This window comes from Felis catus, chromosome C2 (genome assembly GCF_018350175.1).
Source record: "Felis catus isolate Fca126 chromosome C2, F.catus_Fca126_mat1.0, whole genome shotgun sequence".
NCBI classification, from domain to species: domain Eukaryota; kingdom Metazoa; phylum Chordata; class Mammalia; order Carnivora; family Felidae; genus Felis; species Felis catus.
The window spans coordinates 147,779,616-147,798,127 of NC_058376.1; the positions used below are offsets into that span (position 1 = coordinate 147,779,616).

The window sequence follows — 18,512 nt, forward strand, 5'->3', positions numbered from 1 at the left end:
GAATACCAGACCAAGTTTATTCTTCCACATCCCGCCACCTCTGTGGAATGCGCTTTAAGTGTAGGAACTCATCCAGACAGATGGTAAACTCTGCTGTCTCTCCATGGAACAGGTATCAGAGGGCCTTAATCTTTCATAAGCAGTGTTTGGCCACCCTCTAGTGGATAAATGGAGAAGGTCACATGCTTACTGAACAGAAGAGCTACATTATAATCCTGAAGGGGCGTGGAGATGACTGACGTAAAGATCCCCCTTTTTTTTTTTTTAATGTCTTTATTTATTTTTGAGACAGAGAGAGACAGAGCATGAGCAGGGGAGGGGCAGAGAGAGAGGGAGACACAGAATCCGAAGCAGGCTCCAGGCTCCGAGCTGTCAGCCCAGAGCCTGACGCAGGGCTCGAACTCACAGACTGTGAGATCATGACCTGAGCTGAAGTCGGACGCTTAACCGACTGAGCCACCCAGGCGCCCCGTAAAGATCCCTTTGACTGTATAAAGAAAACACTCGGCAGGTGCAGGCAGCAATCAGCCTGAGGATGATGCAATTCTTTGAGGTGCAGGGAAAGGGTACATGCTTTTATCCTATCACCTCCTCTGGCTCAATGGATTAATAACCTGGTTTGTTTGAATCAATGCAGGAACCAAAAATATTAAGTACATGTATATAGGTGCATGTGTGCGTGTTTCCTGGGCAGACAGTATGTGTGCCGGTCAACAGGAGTGGCTAAATTTTTTCTGTAAAAGGCCAGATAGCGAAGACTTTAGGTTTTGCAGCCGAAGGCCACATATAGTACTCTGCCACTGTAGCATGAAAACAACCATAGATAATATGTAGATTAATGAGCATGGCTGTGTTCAAGGGCTTTATATACAGGCAGCGGGCTGCATGTGGCCATAGGCCGTGGTCGAAACACCCTGGTGAAGGAGAGTTGAACTGAATTGTGTTTGTCTCACACTGGACAGTACGTTCCTTGGGACAACAGCAGCGTGCCCTGCCCACCTTTGGACGCTGAGCACCCGGCACTGTGTCTGACCCAAGATGGCTCTCATGTCAACCTCTGTAATGTATCAACTTTCTTCCTGGATTTCTTGGAATTCATTGAGTGAAAAGCATACTCTCTGCCTTGGGTGTTTACACCATCAGAGAAAATAGGATTAGCTGCTATCCCTATTTTCTTTCTTCTTGTCCCCGTTTTTTTTTTTTTTAAGGCTTTTAAAATTTATTTTTGAGAGAGAGCACACAACGGGGGAGGGGCAGAGAGAGAAGGGGACAGAGGATCCAAAGCAGGCTCCACCCTGACAGCAGGGAGCCCAATGCTCAACTGACTGGGCCACCCAGGTGCCCCTCTGCTTCTCCCTATTTAAAATGAACCAATGTGTCATCTGAGAGACTAATAGATAAAACGTTTCCATGCCACCCTCAAGATGGCACCCCCTAGTGGCCCAGCCTTAGTGGACAGCTCCTGGGAATCTTGTTTGCAGAACCAGGGACGGGTTTGTATCAAGGCATCTGCTCACTTTACCAGAACCTATTTCTGCCCAGAGACTTGGACCTGGGGGTGGGGGTGGGGGTGGGGGTGGCGGTGGAGCTGGCTGGTGACATTCTAGGTAATGCTGCATCCCTAACACAGAAAGAGCATAGCATAAGAGCCAGCTTCTCTGTCTCCAACACCAGCCTTTTTAGCCCCGCATGTGGCTGTTCCTCCTGGGCAGGTTTGTGGTTGGCCAAACCACTCTGTTTGTGCTGTTATCACTCATGGTAGTAGCTGTCCTTTATAGAGTATATTGTCTCATCATGTAAAATATGTGTTATTCCTATACTGCAGATGAAGAAACAGACACAGATAAGTTCAGTGATTTGGGCATGATACTGTTATTGTATAGCAAAATTTTTAAAAGTTTGGACTGTTAGTTAACACACTGTGCCTCAATTTCCCCATAAAATGATAAAATGGTTGTGAGAAGCTATTTTAGTTATCATGTGGGTTAAATGAGGGAAGGCACGAGAAGCACTTCCTTACTCCATAATAGATACTACGCTATTGCTGTTACGTGGAGCTTGGGCATATAGTAGGTGCTCAATAAATCCTGGGTAACTAAATTAATTTGTCCCGTCACACAGCTGATAAGACTTCAAACACTGACTCTTTCTGCCAAATCATATGGCCATGGCATCGTATCATTTAACCAAACAGGAGCAGAGGACACGATAATGGTGACATTGAAGGTGTCCACTGGGCAGAGAGGACAGAGCTGGAGGGTCAAACACCCCCAGTCCACTCAGCCTGCCATTGTGTTGGTATTATTGCTTACAGGAGAGCCCTCAAGCTCAAGCTTGAGGGAGCTGGAAATAGATACGACTCCTTGGCTCCATGCAAGAGTAAACATTTTGAACTACAGAGAAAGGCTGCTCTTTACCTAAGAAAGGAAGAGGGGAGGTACTCCTGAGTCTTTGTAAACCTGCCAATAATACTGGCATAATAGTAATAACAGACACGGCACCTAGCATTGTTGTGCGTGTGTTACTTAACCGTGTGGTCTTCCTACACCCTGCAAGGAGAGTCTCTATATCCCTGTGTCGATTTTACAGATAAGGAAACTGAGGCTCTGGTCAGTAATTTGCCCAGCAGCAGGGAGTGGAAGGCAGGCAGGCTGACTCCAGAGTGTGTGATTTCCTCACCAGACATACTCTGCCTCTCAGTCTGAATTTCCATGAGTGGTAGCGTCACTCCAGACAGTGAGTGGGGAAGGAGAAGGAAGAAATCAAGACCTTACAGTACAAAGTAAAGCATCACCAGACGGGAAGTCACAGCTGCGTGCTGATTCTGCTTTGACCACTAACTAGCCTCGTGATTCTAGGCTTGTTGCTTCTGAGCATCTCCGGAACTTCTCGTCCAGCACTAACATTCTTTGACCCTCAGACCACCTCAGAGTGAGCGTTGACTTTGAGAGAGGATGCTGTCTGGAGACTGATATCCATCCAGTGCTGGGCCATGAATCAGCTTCTTCTGGAACTGGACTTGCTGTTGATCTTCCTGTGTTAGGACAGAACCTCGGGAGAGTCACAGCGCCAGGTGGGGTGTCATCGGAGTGTCAGCATTCCCGCTACCGTGCAGATTTGGCCTGGTCGACTCCCATGCACTGATTAAATCTCAGACTTCCTCTGACCATCCGTGCTTGGGTCCTTATGCCTTACATTTTCGCATCAGCCTCATTCCTTTCATAGGACTCACACAGTTTATAGTTAAATACCCATCCGTGTACCTACTCTGAGGACAGCAAGGACATCTCCAGTAGCTGATATCCAGTGCCCCTTCATTGCAAGGAATAAGTATGTAAATGATTTAAAGCCCAGTGAGGTACATTAGAGGTGTGCTGAGCTCACGCCTGGAACAATGCCGTTCCCCTGGGCAAAGCCAGCTGGGAACAGCTGGTACCTTGCTCCTAGAGTAGCCTAGTGGATCGTCACAAGTCACCTGTCTGTCTTCCAGGCTGATGTACAGATGCAGTAAGCGATGCTCATGCCAGTCAATGCTAAAAGCAGAAATAAGTCCACCAACCTGTTTGCCATAGCAATGTAGCATTTCCTGCCCCACCAACAGTGCCAGAGAAACTCCTGGCGCATAATAGATGCTCTGCGGATGTTCGACTAAATGAGACCCTTTAGCACCACCATCAGGTAATTCTTCTGTAGCTGTCACAAAGTTCACAGGCTTCATAGACTTCACAGGAGAGGCCTCACAAGCAAACTTATTTTGTCTTTCAGTATGATTTCTAGAAGTCTAAGGCATCCGATTTCTTTGTGTGGGGGCCATGTACATACAGGAGACAGAGAAACGCTGTTGCAGTCAGCTCATTGAGAGCCTAACAGGTGACCATTGACAATTTCAATTAAAAAAAAAAAGTTCTTCAGGGGCGCCTGGGTGGCTCAGTCGGTTAAGTGTCTGACTTCAGCTCAGGTCATGATCTCGCTGTTCGTGAGTTCAAGCCCAGCATCAGGCTCTGTGCTGACAGCTCAGAGCCTGGAGCCTGCTTCGGATTCTGTGTCTCCCTCTGACTGTGTCTCCCTCTGACTCTCTGCCCCTCCCCCACTCACACTCTGTTTCTGTCTCTGTTTCTCTCTCTCAAAAATAAGTAAACATTAAAAAAAAATCTTCATAGAAAAGCACATGTATCTGGTACCATTAAGAGTAGAGGCACACAGCCTCCTGCCAAAGCACAAGGCAGTAATTGAAACAGTCAATGTTCATAATGACCCTGGGTCATCAAAAGGTTCAGCTATATTAGGAATACTGTACTTCATTTTAAAAGGGAGATACAAAACATTCATTCAACTGAGCTCATTACCCTGTTGTTCATGAGGGAGGTTGGAGAAGAAACCTTAGTTCCCTAAAAAATAAAAGTCTTTAGCTTGATAAAGGGCACCCATCAACTGTCAACAACAGACCTCATACAAATGTAAACATGAAAATAAATAAAGTAGAATAGAATAAGGATGGTCACTGTCATGTGGTGGATGGTTCTGGAGATTCTAGTTAATGTGGCATAAGAAACACAAACAAGTCATATAAATATTGGAAAGCATCAAAACTGTTATTGTGGGTATCATAGCCAGAAAATTCTAGGGAATCAACTGAAATCAGTAGGGTGGTCAAATACCTGGAGAACTGAAAGGCTGATGACAAAAGGCGGTTCTCAGCCCAATGCCTCCTTACTCCGGGGTCTCCCTCCCAAGAAACAGAGGTCTCTACTTGGGACACCTCTGACTTTACTCACATCCACAGCTACAAATAATATGAGCGGTGCCACAATCTTATGTGTTAACTAGTAACCTTCTGTTACCATCTGCCTTAGCTTGACCTGCCATAACAATATACCATAAGCTGGGTAGCTTAAACTCATACTTTTGGCTGCCTACTGGAAGTCCAAGGTCAAGGTGCCAGCAGAGTTGGTGCTTGGTGGGACTTTTCTCCTTGAGTTGGAGACAGCTGCCTTCTTTTTCCTTTCCTTTTCTTTTCTTTTCTTTTCTTTTCTTTTCTTTCTTTCTTTCTACCACCAAATAGGTTGGTTTTTTTTTTTTTAACAATAATTTCAGGAATAGAATTTAGTGATTCACCACTTACATGTAACTCCCAATGCTCATCCCAATAAGTGTCCTCCTTAATGCCCCTCATCCATTTAGCCCATCCCCCACCCAACACCTTGCCAGCACCCCTCAGTTTGTTCTCTGTATTTAAGAGTCCCTTATGGTTTGTCTCCCTCTCTGTTTTTATCTTATTTTTGCTTCCCTTCCCTTATGTTCATCTGTTTTGTATCTTAAACTCCACATATGGGTGAAATTGTATGATATTTGTCTTTCTCTGATTTATTTCGCTTAGCATAATACACTCTAGTTCCATCCACATTGTTGCAAGTGGCAAGATTTCATTCTTTTTTATCACTGAATAGTATTCCATTATATATATGTGTGTGTATATATATATATATGTGCCACATCTTCTTTATCCATTCATCCATCAATGGACATTTGGGCTCTTTCCATACTTGGCTGTTGCCTATAGTGTTGCTGTAAACATTGTTCGTGTGCCCCTTCGAATCAGCATACCTGTATCCTTTAGGTAAATACCTAGTAGTGCAATTGCTGGGTCGTAGGGTAGTTCTATTTTTAACTTTTTGAGGAACCTCCATACTGTTTTCCAGAGTGGAAAACAGTAGCCGCACCAGCTTGCATTGCCACCAACAGTGCAAAAGAGACCCTCTTTCTCCACATCCTCGCCAACATCTGTTGTTGCCTGAGTTGTTCATGTTAGCCATTCTGACGGGTGTGAGGTGGTATCTCATTGTGGTTTTGATTTGTATTTCCCTGATGATGAGTGATGTTGAGCATCTTTTCATGTATCTGTTAGCCATCTGGATGTCTTCTTTGGAAAAGTGTCTATTCATGTCTTTTGCCCATTTCTTCACTGGATTGTTTTTGGGGTGTTGAGTCTGTTCTTTATAGATTTTGGATACTCACCCTTTGATATGTCATTTGCCGATATCTTCTCCCATTCCCTCGGTTGCCTTTTAGTTTTGCCAGACAGCTGCCTTCTTGACGCGTCTTCACATGACTTCTCTTCGGTGCCTGTGCAGGGGTGGGGTGGGATGTGCTTTCTGGTATCTTGTAAGAGCACTAATCCCATCATGAGGGACCTGCCCTCATGACCTCACCTAAACCTAAGTACCTCCTAATGGCCCCATCTCCAAATACCATCCCATAGGGGGTTAGGGCTTCAACATATAAATTGGCAGGTGGTGGGGGGCTTGGACACAATTCAGTCCGTAGCACTATCCCTGTTGCTTCTGTCCTCCGTGTTATAATGCATTTAGGTTGATATTTAGTGTTCATTGTTACCTCTGTGCAAATATTATTTAGGGTGGAGGGTTGTAGTGAACACCTAACTTCAGACAACTGTTGCAGTTTCTTTCTTTTGGTTTTTTCTTAAGTTATTAACATAGTACAACTATTTTTATTTGCTTAGGGTTTTTTTTTTTTTGTAGCTAATTTGTCTCACATTTTTCCTGTATTAGCCTCTTAGTAAAGTTGCCCACGAGGGCTGTCACATCACAGTCACAGGGTCATCTTCATCTTAGATGATAAAAATCATCGTGGAGACCTCCCTTCACTTTGGAATTCCCTTTACCTTTGTATTGGGCTGAATTTCTTGGATCCCTTATCTTCCTGTTTCTTGGTTTCCTCCCTCACTTTGGTAGAGCAAGTTTCCTCATAGCCTCACCAGGTTGAAAAGAAAGTAAAGTGACACAAAGCAGGTGGTGATAGCCTTTGTCATGCCTGTCTTCTGAGTCACTGTCCCAGTCTGGCATGGAGCACCTGTCCTGCCTGATTTCCCCTCATCCTGGGGATTGCTCTCACCTCTCTCCTGTATCGCTTTCCTCCTAGTCTAGTCCATGTTTCCTTTTTAAGAGTTTCTACCCTCATTTTGGTGAATCACATCCAACATTGCATGTTTGGGGGGAGTGGAGGGAGGAATGTGTTCTTCTCATGCTCTTCATTGATAATTTTCCTGGGTAATTTTGGGGCTAGAAATCACTTTCCCAGGGTGCCTGGGCGGCTCAGTCGGTTAAGTGTTCGACTCTTGGTTTCAGCTCAGGTCATGATCTCATGGTTCATGAGTTTGAGCCCCGAGCCAGACTCTGTCCTGACAGTGCAGAGCTTGCTTGGGATTCTTTCTCCCTCCCTCTCTCGCTGCCCCTCCACCCCCCAAAATAAATAAACTTAAAAAAAAGAAATCATTTTCTGATTTGAAGGCATTTGCCTGTGTCTTCTCACATCCTATTTCTTTTAGAAAAGCTTAAAAGCTATTCTTGTTTCTGATCTTGGGTAGGTGACCTGTTTGTTCTTTGGTCCTTTAAAAAAATCTTCTTGGGACGCCTGGGTGGCTCAGTCGGTTAAGCGTCCGACTTCGGCTCAGGTCACGATCTCGTGGTCCGTGAGTTCGAGCCCCGCGTCGGGCTCTGTGCTGACCGCTCAGAGCCTGGAGCCTGTTTCCGATTCTGTGTCTCCCTCTCTCTCTGCCCCTCCCCCGTTCATGCTCTGTCTCTCTCTGACTCAAAAATAAATAAACGTTAAAAAAAAATTTTTTTTAATAAAAAAAAATAAAAAAATCTTCTCTTTGTACCTGATGTGCTGAAATTTCATGATTTACCTTCTTCATTGGTATCTGTTTTCATCCATTGTGCTGGGTTCTCAGGGGACCCCTTTTATGTGGAAATTCATGTCCTTAAATTCTGAGATTTCTTCAGTGATTCTCTGGTTGATATCTTTCCCTCCATTTTCTCTAGTTTGTATTCCTAAAACATATCATTCAGGTGGTTGACCTCCTGAACCTGTCCTCTAATTGCCCTCTATCCTGGTTTCTTTTTTTTTTTTTCATCTTTTTGTTTCTTCACTATCTTTTCTAGAAGGTTTCTTCAATTTTATCATGTAACACTTTCACTGCATTTTTAAATTTCTGCTATCCTATTTGTAATTTCAAAGCTAATTTTGTTTCTGAAGGACTATTTATGTCCTTTCTGTAACATGTTTTCGGTTCACTACTATAATGTCTTTTCTCCCTGAGAATACTGATTCTTTTTCTCCCTCTTCAAAGTTCCTTTCTTCCAGTTTGTTTTTTGGTCTCAGCTCTCTGCCCCATTATACAAGCTTTTTTTTTTCTTCCCCCATCACAGATCTGGTAACCTTGGTTGTCTGCCTATGTTTTAAGAGTACAAAGCTGTTGGGATGCTCGAAGCACGTAGGTGGGGCTTATCAACTTGGAACTTCATTGTGGGTTGACCTGGCCAAGCTGTGTGTTGGTGAATCCCCAAGGCCTTTTCTCTTGTGGGAGTGAAGGCTTGGCTGCCAGTACCCCCAAGAACCCATGGAAGGGAAAGGTTAGGGACTGGGAGGGTAGGGAAGTCTTCACATAGAAGAGTCGTAGAAGTCTCTTGTTTTCAGGTCGTTACTCAAACCTTCAACTGTGCCCCTCAGTCCAGAGACCTCCGCCCCCCCCCTTTTTTTAAACCTTCTTTACAGTGGTTTTCAAACAGGGTGATTTTGCCTCCCAGGAACCAGTTGGCAATTTCTGGACATGTTTTCGATTATCAGTAAGAGGAAGAGGGAAAGCTTGGCGCTGGCATCTAGTAGATAGAGGCCAGGGATGCTGCTAAATATCCTGCTCAGGACAGCCCTCTGCAACAATGAATTGTTGGCCTCCTGTGTCAGTAGGACTGAGGTTGAGAATCCCTACCTAGAATAAACTTGCAGACCAATGACAAAGGTGGGGCATTCACCCAGGCTTAAAGTAGGACAGAAGGTTAGGACACAGCTACTTTCTTTCTTCCCCCACCGCTCCCCCTCTTTTGTTACACAGTCTGTGCCCAATGTGGGGCTCGAACTCATGACCACAGTATCAACAGTCACATGCTCTATTGAGTGAACCAGCCAGGCACCTCCACCCCCCACTTTTTTAAAGTCATCTAGGACACAGCTACTTTCAAACAACTTTCCACAAATCCTCCTTACTTTAGCAACCCCCCCCTTCTCTCCCAGTCCCCCTCCCAGAGGTGCCTGAGTCTTTCAGACTTTGCAGTGAGCCTCATTGGTTCTTTACTTTCCCTGTCAACCAGCTTAGCATTCAGCTTTCTCATAGTGGCCAAGTCCATTATCCTTTATCCGTTCCAAGCTTCTAAAAATGTGTCGCTTTTGTCTCCTTTCCTATTCATCCCATTCTCGTGATAATTTTAGAATGGTTTTGGGAAGGAGCAAAATTAGATTCATGTGTTCGACTTGACATCTTTATCCAGAAGCCTGAAGTATGTGCTGAAGCTATGGTACCTGGCACTCGAACGGCAGTCACAGAGACGGGTGGACTAAAATAAAGATTCCAGAAACTCACCCAGTATGTGAAAAATCACCAATAAGTGATTACAGATCAATTGACTATGTGTTAGAAAAAAATTAAAATTAGCCTTTTTAATTAGAAAAAAATTAAAATTAACCCCATATATGGAACTTAATTCTAGTTGGATTAAAGATCTGAACCTATATACAAACTGTAAAAAAATATATGAGGGTTTTTTAATTTTAGAGAGAGAGCGTGTACATATGCATGAGCAGGGGAGGGAGGGAGGGAGGGAAGGAGGGAGAGAGAGAGAGAGAGAAAGAGAGAATCTCAGTCAGGCTCCACATTCAGCACAGAGCCAGAGGAGGGCCTTGATCCCACAACCCTGGGATCATGATGTGGGCTGAAGTCAGGAGAGGACACTCAACTGACAGAGCCATTCAGGCGCCCCTATAGGACAATATTTTTATAATCTTGTGTTGAAGACCTTCCTAAGCAGGTAAGAATAGAGGAAGGCTTAAATGGGGACCAATTAACTATGTAAAAGTTTGGGCTACCTGGATGTCTCAGTCAGTTAAGCGACCAACTCTTGATTTTGGCTCACATCATGATTGGGCCTGCTTTGGATTCTCTCTCCCTTTCTGTCTGCCCCTCCATGGCTTGTGCGTGTGCTCTCTCTCTGTCTCAAAAATAAAAAGCATTGGGGTGCCTGCGTGGCTCAGTCGGTTTAACGTCCAACTTCAGCTCAGGTCATGATCTCACGGTACATGGGTTCAAGCCCCACTTTGGGCTCTGTGCTGACAGCTTAGAGCCTGGAGCCTGCTTCGGATTCTGTGTCTCCTTCTCTCTCTGCTCCTCCCCTTCTCATGCTCTGTCTCTCTCTCTCACCTTCAAAAATAAAAACATGAAAAAAATTTTTAATTAAAATAAATTAAAAAATAAAAATAAAAAGCATTAAAAAATTAACTATGTAAAAGTTTAAAACTTCCATATGACAAAAGACTCTGTTAAAAAAGATAGTTAAAAAGCAAATCTGGATGGGGAAAATATTGCCACAGATATGGCTGGTTACCATCCCTCTTATGTAGAGAACTTTACAAATCAGGAAGGAAGTGATGTTTTAAAAAACGTAGCAATAAGTAAGGAAGAACTCAAAGTGGCTAACAAGCGTTTGAAAAGGTGTTGTGCCATCCTCACCACTGATCAGGAAAATGCAAACTACAACAGACAAGGGGAATACTATACATCAGTGGTTCTGAGCGTGTGGTCCCTGGACCCACAGCATCAGCACCACCTGGAAATTTGTAGAAATGCACATCTTCAGATCCCATTCTAGATCTACAGAAACAAACTCTGAGGGTGGGGTCCGTCCATCTGTGGTTTAACACGCCGGGCAGGTGATTCTGATGCTCACGGCCCAACTGTCAAAATTGGCCTAGAGCGGTATGTTTGAGAACCACAGCCGTGTAGCCAGGAGAGTGAAGAAATGGCATTGGGTGTCGTGCTTGAATCACACCATGCTGCGTGAAAGAAACCAGATGCAAGAGTGCATACTGTGGGATTCCATGCATGTGGAGTCCAAAAACAAGCAACACTAACCCAGAGTAATAGGAATCAGGAAGACGGTCAGTTACCCTCAGAGAAGGGAATGAGTAAGTAGAAGTGAGGTTACAGCGTCCGGGACACTGGTCACATTCTGTTTCTTGGTGCAGGTGCTGGTTACACAGGTTTGCTCCCGTTCGTGAAAATTCATCGTTCACTTCGGATTTGTACACTTTTCTCTATGCTGCATTCCAGTAAAGCAGGGAAAGGCAAAATGTGAGATCTCTTTCTTTTTTAATCGGGTTTGAAATATTTAAAATGAGGGGCGCCTGAGTGGCTCAGTCGGTTGAGCAGCCGACTTCGGCTCAGGTCCTGATCTCTTGGTCCGTGAGTTCGAGCCCCGCGTCGGGATCTGTGCTGACCGCTCAGAGCCTGGAGCCTGTTTCAGATTCTGTGTCTCCCTCTCTCTGACCCTCCCCTGTTCATGCTCTGTCTCTCACTGTCTCAAAAATAAATAAAACGTTAAAAAATTTTTTTAAAAAATGAAATATTTAAAACGAGGGAACTTGGGGTTGAAGGGAAGACCATGCTTTAGTACAGTCAGTCCAAGGCTTGGATGAGCAATTTGGCAGTATCTCTAACACTTCGTGTAGCCTAGAAATTTCACTTCTCAGAATCCATCCTGGAATTCAGGTATAAATTAAAAGAATGTTCCCTGGGCATTTTTATACAAGCATGAAGGAGAAAACTTAAATTTCTCTCAGTCGGGAACTGGTTACACGAATTATAGAAAACCGGGCAACTGTCAAAAGTGGCCTAGATCTGTATGTAGTAACGTGAAAGGAGGTCCCGCATCGTATGTATACTCAGAGAAGCAAGTTATAAGCACCGTGCACAGCGTGATTCATATTTTCAAGGGAGAAAGAAAAGGATATACTGGTGGTAGTTACAGATGCAAAGGAAAGAAGGGTAGATTTAAAATTTTTATATTGGTTTCTCTTGAGAATTTACAGTTGGTGGATGGGGGTTGTTGCTTCTTTGTATATTTTATATATGCTCTCTCTATATTTCTGTGTTTATTTTTACCTGCATTTATCACTCCCGAATTTTAAGTCTTAGCTTTACCGTTCAAAAAAGTCTTAGCCTAAAAAAATGCTCATCAGTGACAAAAACAAACACTGTTTTTGTAGTCTAAGCAAAGAAAGAGCTAGAGTTTGTTTTGAACGCACACATACACCCACACAGCAGGAGATGAATAACATTTTTGTGGAGTGATTTTCATCAGTATCAGTTATAGTAAGAGACAAAAGGCTTGCTTTTTATTTCTGTTACCTAGGAAATTCACTTGGGTAGAATTCTTTTCTTGACAGGGGCATTCTTTTAACTGTGTTTGCTGGGGAGGTCATGGGTCAGGTACTCCTGCTCTTTGAGAGATGGTTCAGTTAACGATATTGTCCCTGTGTGTAAAAGATGACCACTGCTAGCACATTAGACAAAGCGTCTCTAGGCAGTGGACTCTGCTTTAATAATGAAAAACGTTTCACATTCAGAGCCAAGAGCTGTTAGCTGAGCCTGGTGAACTGGACACGGGCTTCTACTGGAGACTCTTAAACCCTTGCACTCCCCTGGAAAGACACCCCAACCCTGTTTGCCATGCTTCTTTCACACACTGTGATGTTTCCTGGGTGCATCATCAACAAGGGGCTGTTCTGACCCTTTCAGTTGGAATCAAGAACGCCGTGATGTTATTTCAGGCACCACCACGCTGGGTTACATCTACTGCCTGTCTCGATCCAGCGAGTGTCACGTATATGTGTGTAGATTACCTGTCAGTTATGCTGAATTCAGGCCCGAAATCCCATTAGTGTGAGGCTTAGCACTTTCTGGAATTCTGTCCCATTTTGTACATCACTTTCGATAAATTCTGCTGCCACAAATGTAAGCATAAAAACACATCTCCATTAAGCATTGCTTTGGAATTCGTGTAAAATATCACCTAGATCAAAAGAACAGCGACTTTCAACTCTAAAGAAGGGAAACAGCAACATTTAGAGTCTGTCTAGTGCTCTCCAGCACAGCATCCAAACTGTACCAGAGAGGTGGGCTTCTCTCCATGAGCAGTGTAAAATGTCCCTTGGAAACCTGTCTGAGGGCTTCAGTGTCTTTTTTTTTTTTAATGTTTATTTTTAAGAGAGAGAGCTCTAGCAGGGGAGGGTAGAGAGAGAGGATCTGAAACGGGCTTCTCGCTGGCAGCAGGGAGCCAGATGCAGGGCTTGAACTCATGAACCATGAGATCATGACCTGAGCCGGAGTCGGATGCATAACTGACTTGGCCACCCAGGTGGCCCATATGTGTCTTCCTTCTTAAAAAGGGGCCTGCACTCTTGTCCCTGCAGCGTCCCCTTCTAATCGCTATCTGGAGTCCCTGACCACCTCAGATTGCATGGGTTGAACAGCTGAGGAACTGTTGTTCAGATCAGCCTGTTAACCTGTTCCTGTTTCATTGTTCCAGGTGAGGAAATGACACCCTAATGCACATTGTGTATCTTTCCAGAGACTCTGCATGTCTTTCCACTTTATCCTGGCCTAACCTGTGAAGTCTATTAACGCCCTAGCTGCTGCTGAAGTCTGTCTCGAATTCCCTCACTTGCATGTTCACTGCCACCATCTCGTTCTCGAATATGTCATCTTCTCTCACTGAGACTATTGTGACAGTCTCTGAGCTTATCTGCTTATGAGTGCACGTGCACGTGAACACACACACACACACACACACACACACACACACACACACACCTTTCCCCTCCATGTGTCCATTCTCCTCAATCGGCCAGAGTGGTATTACAACCAAACTAACATGAATTCCCTCCTTGGTGAGGCATGGAAGGAACCACACCTGGTGGAGTTGTGGCACAAAGGAAACTTTATCTGCAACAAATGAGGTCAAGGGGAATAACTTCAAAGCCTTGACTCCCAAGCAAGGTGAAAGGGTTCCTTTTATTTAGGGTTAGGATGAATATTTAGATAGGGGAGCCTTGTCATCGTATGTAGAGGCGGGCACAAGGCCACGCGTGCGCCGTAAGGGAACATGCCTGTACATAAATGAGGTGAGGCTTGCCCTCTGACTTGGAGACTGGGTGGAGGTTTAGTATTACAGTGAGGTAAAGGTAACTGTTGGTCATTCCCTGGGTCACTCCATGGTCTATCTGCACAGGCGTGAGTGGGGGTTAAGTGCAAACCGGTCTGTGAGTGGTCCGGCCACTTCCTGTTGCTTGAGGAGTAGTTTCAATTTCTGTCATGGGATGTTATGCCCGTCCGGTCTTTTGCCTGAGTTAAAAGATAAGCTAGAAAGAAGAGCTTAAGGAAAAATGAGGGACAGAGGTCGATAAGTACAAGCAGGTGAGGCAGTAAAGGTCAGGTTCTGGGTCTAGCTGGCGACAGTATAAAGAACTTACGCCTGGGCCCATATAATCTGACCCTTCCCAACCTAACATTTTGCACCAGTGTCCTAACTTTCTATACTTTCTTTACAGGCTCTAGAAGGCAGCAAAGCCCTTCCCCGCTCCGGACCAAAGTTCTGTGCCTAGAACTCTGTCTTCCCATCTGTGTCTCTCGCTAGCTCTTACTGGGTCTGGGGGGTGTTCTTCAGCATGGCCTTCCCTGACGCTTTCCATGCCTGCAACAAGGTCATATCTGTTATACACCCTTACCACAGCCTTCATTTTCCTTCAGAGCATTTGTCACAATTAGAATTATGCAGATATTTCCCCCCACGAGGCTTTAAGTTATGTACAGCAGGGTGTGTTCAGTAATGTATGCCTGACCCCGTCCTTGGGGCCTGATAGCAGGAGGCCTGGCAGAGTTTAGGTGCTCTCAAGGGTTAAACAAGTGAGTGAAAACCATCTTCCCAGCTTTGTGATTAAAGTCTCTTTAGTATTTTGTTCCCTACACCTTGAACACAGCTAAAGCAGAAATGAAGTAATTTGTCCTGAGTCACACAGCAATCCAGAACTTGCAGCCAGAGCCTGCCCCGGGCTCCTGATGCTGTCTCCTGGGGATATGGTTTGGATCTAACTTCTTCATGGCTTAGGAATAAAGTCCTGGTCCCTGGAAGGTACTGGAATGCGAGATGCATACTTTGTCGCGGCTTCCCTTTGTTCAGGGCTAAAGACGCCTGCAGTTTGGATCGGTTTCTTTTCCCTTGATGAAACCTGCCTCTAGTCCATGGGTGACATTCATTTGGCTTTGGCTTTGGTCTTGTTCGTCAGCAGTGGTGAAGATTTGGATGGCTGTTACCGGAATAAATGCACAACTTACGTTAAAACGCTGAATGCCGGCATCTGCCCTGGGCCCTTGCTTGTTCTCCTTTTCAGAAGCTCTCTCAGGCCATGTGTTACTTGCCCTCTGCAAGGAAGAGGGGGAGGGGCGTGAGGGAAAGCGGGGGGGGGGGGGGGGCAGACAGTAGTGGCCGTGGGGTATCCTCAGAGATTCATCCCTTGAGAGCGGATCAGTCCCAGTAGACCTCAAGTACACCTGCAGTCTTGTTTTCTTGACAAGTATCAGCCTGTGAGCAAATTCCAGCCACAGATGTGTGTGGTTTGTCCCCTCATGACGTTTTAAAAATCATCATTAGTGCTAACATTTAAAAATCAAGATTATCGGGGTACTTGGGTGGCTCAGTTGGTTGAGTGTCCGACTTTGTCTCGGGGCACGATCTCTCAGTTTGTGAGTTCGAGCCCCATGTCGGGCTTGCTGCTGTCAACCTGTCAGCACAGAGCCCGCTTTGGATCCTCTGTCCCCCTCTCTCTGTCCCTCCCCTGCTAGCACTCTCCCAGGAATAAATAAATATTTAAAAATCAAGATCGTCATGTACAAACTTGAGTTGCTGTGTTTTCTTGGAGGAAAAAAGAAAGATCTAAGAAACTGGTGCACCACAGGGGGACCTGGCTGGCCCCATCCGTGGAGCGTGTGACTCTTGATCTTGGGGTCATGAGTTCAAGCCCCACATTGGGGGGGGGGGGGTAGAGTTTACTTTTTAAAAAATTGGCCCTCAAACCAATTTGACAATAAATTGTACCTTCTGGCATTTATGGGCACCCGAGTTTGCAACCCGTTTTATATTTGTTAGTTGTGTGTATGTGGAAATATGAATAAAGGCTGTAATGGACACTTGATATAATTTTTTTTTCCTCTGTCTCTGCTTCTTTCTTTATTTTCTCCTTGTGTCTCCCTTTTCTTTTCCACCGCCTCTACCGTTTTGCAGGTTCTGGGACTGCTGGTGTGGACACTTATCGCCGGAACCGAGTACTTCCGGGTCCCTGCTTTTGGCTGGGTCATGTTTGTAGCCGTGTTTTACTGGGTCCTCACCGTCTTCTTCCTCATCATCTACATAACAATGACCTACACCAGGATCCCGCAGGTGCCCTGGACAACAGTGGTAAGGAAGCCAGGGGTGTTGTTATTGTCCATTGCCCGCTATGCAGGTTGGAACTTAGTCCTTCTTTCCTCAATTCAGTTGTCTCCCTGCCGGCAAAGCAGGGGGCAAAGCCAGGGAGAACCCAACACAGCAGATAATCTTTATGTTATCCTATTGTCTCTAGGGTGATTATACCTGAGTGTGAAACTGGGCATATGGGAAAGTCCAGGAATTTCTTCTTTTTTTTTTTTTTTAATTTTTGTTGTTGCTGTTGTTGTTAGTGTTTATTTTTGAGAGAAAGAGAGACAGCGTGAGTGGGGGAGGGGCAGAGAGAGAGGGAGACACAGAATCCGAAGCAGGCTCCAGGCTCCGAGCTGTCAGCACAGAGCCCGACGCGGGGCTCGAACCCACGAGCCATGAGATCGTGACCTGAGCCGAAGTCGGACGCTTAATCCACTGAGCCATCCTAGAACCCCCAGGAATTTCTTTTAGGCAAAATAGCGGACCAGTTCTCAGAAGACTGAATGAAGAGAAGTTCAGTTCTTTGTTAGTTTCCTGGAAAACAGGTACGTCAGGGCCCCAGCCTTGGCAGATCTCACTTTCTTGCACACAGAGCTCTTTGATGTTGGGATGCATAGCGTGTACAGGATTAGAATGAAAAATGAAACTACTGTTAGAATAAATAGATGTCCTAACATTTGGAAGCAAGTGTGGTCAAGGGGGATTGGAGGCTTGTCCTGGCTCCAGGCACCATGCTGGGTGCAGGATAATCTAAGGGGAACATACAGTCTGGGGTGAAATAGATAAGAAAATATACCTTAGTGTGCACTGGCATCATAACAAAATACTACAGACTGGTAGCTTTAAATTTTTTTTTCAACGTTTTTATTTATTTTTGGGACAGAGGGAGACAGAGCATGAATGGGGGAGGGGCAGAGAGAGAGGGAGACACAGAATCAGAAACAGGCTCCGAGCCATCAGCCCAGAGCCCGACGCGGGGCTCGAACTCACGGACCGTGAGATCGTGACCTGGCTGAAGTCGGACACTTGACTGACTGCACCACCCAGGCGCCCCCAGACTGGTAGCTTTAAATGACAGAAATTTATTTCTCACACTTCTAGAGGCTGGAAGTCTAAAACCAGGCATCAGTATAGTTTGATGAGGTTTTGGAGTAGTGGTGGTTCGGAGCTGACAGCCAAGAAAAAATTCTTGAGATGTCTTTCATGCAAAAAAGGGTGATTTTTATTAAAGCACGGGGACAGGACCCGTGGGCAGAAAGAGCTGCACTGGGGTTGTGAAGAGTGACCAGTTATATACTATGGAACTGGGGGAGGTTCCATAGGGAGGCCTCCCAAAGGACTTTCATATGCTAACGAGGACTCCAAAGATATAGGAGGACTGCTATTCTCAAACTAAGGTTGTATTCCCTCTAGTAAGACAGTGACATTAGGATGGTTGGGGGCTCCTGGAGAAATGTTGCCCACTGGATTTGCCTCAAGTATTTGTCAATGGACTGCAGGTTGCAAAGAAATTTAATTTTATCTGCTATTTCCGTCTTGCCTTTGTTCCCCACAACTATGGAGGGGAGGGGTGGTATTAGGGACTCCAGGAAACTGAGTTTGTAAGGTTTCTGGAGATTAGGCTATGGATAAGATTGCCTTTTTCTTGTAATTTACATCCATCTTGTAAACTGATGGAGACTCAGTCTTGCAAGACTGTGATCTCGATCAGTTAACCATTTGTTTTTCCCTTGTCTTTGTTTTTGGGTAGCCAGGAGTGCCTGAGGATTGTCACACATAGCCTACCTGGAGGGAGGGGGTTGTGCTAGCTTGTGCTTTGCCCTCAGCTTGCCTTGTGGTCCCTCATCATAGCTGGTCTCTGGTGAGAGCTTTCTTTCATCTCTTCTTGTAAGGGAGCCGATGCCATTAGGAGGATCCCACCTTCATGACGTCATCTAACCCTAATTACCTCTCAAAGGCCTCATCTCCAGATGGCATCACTCTGTCAATTAGGGCTTCAACATGTGAACGTTGGGGGACGTAGGCATTCAGGCCATAACATTCTGCCCCTGGCTCCCCCAAATCTTGCCCTTCTAACATGCAAAATACATGCATTCCATCTCAACATCCCTCAAAGTCTTAACTCATTCCAGCATCAACTGAAATCTAAGA

General features: G+C 45.1%; 1 protein-coding gene across 1 annotated transcript in view; it reads left to right on the top strand.

Annotated features, from left to right (window-relative positions):
- CMTM8 (CKLF like MARVEL transmembrane domain containing 8) overlaps positions 1-18,512 on the top strand; it is a 108,171-nt gene that overhangs the window by 79,510 nt on the left and 10,149 nt on the right. The window contains exon 2 of the mRNA XM_023260650.2: positions 16,188-16,361. Coding sequence (XP_023116418.1) covers positions 16,188-16,361 — 174 coding nt within the window. The remainder of the gene's footprint in view (positions 1-16,187; positions 16,362-18,512) is intronic.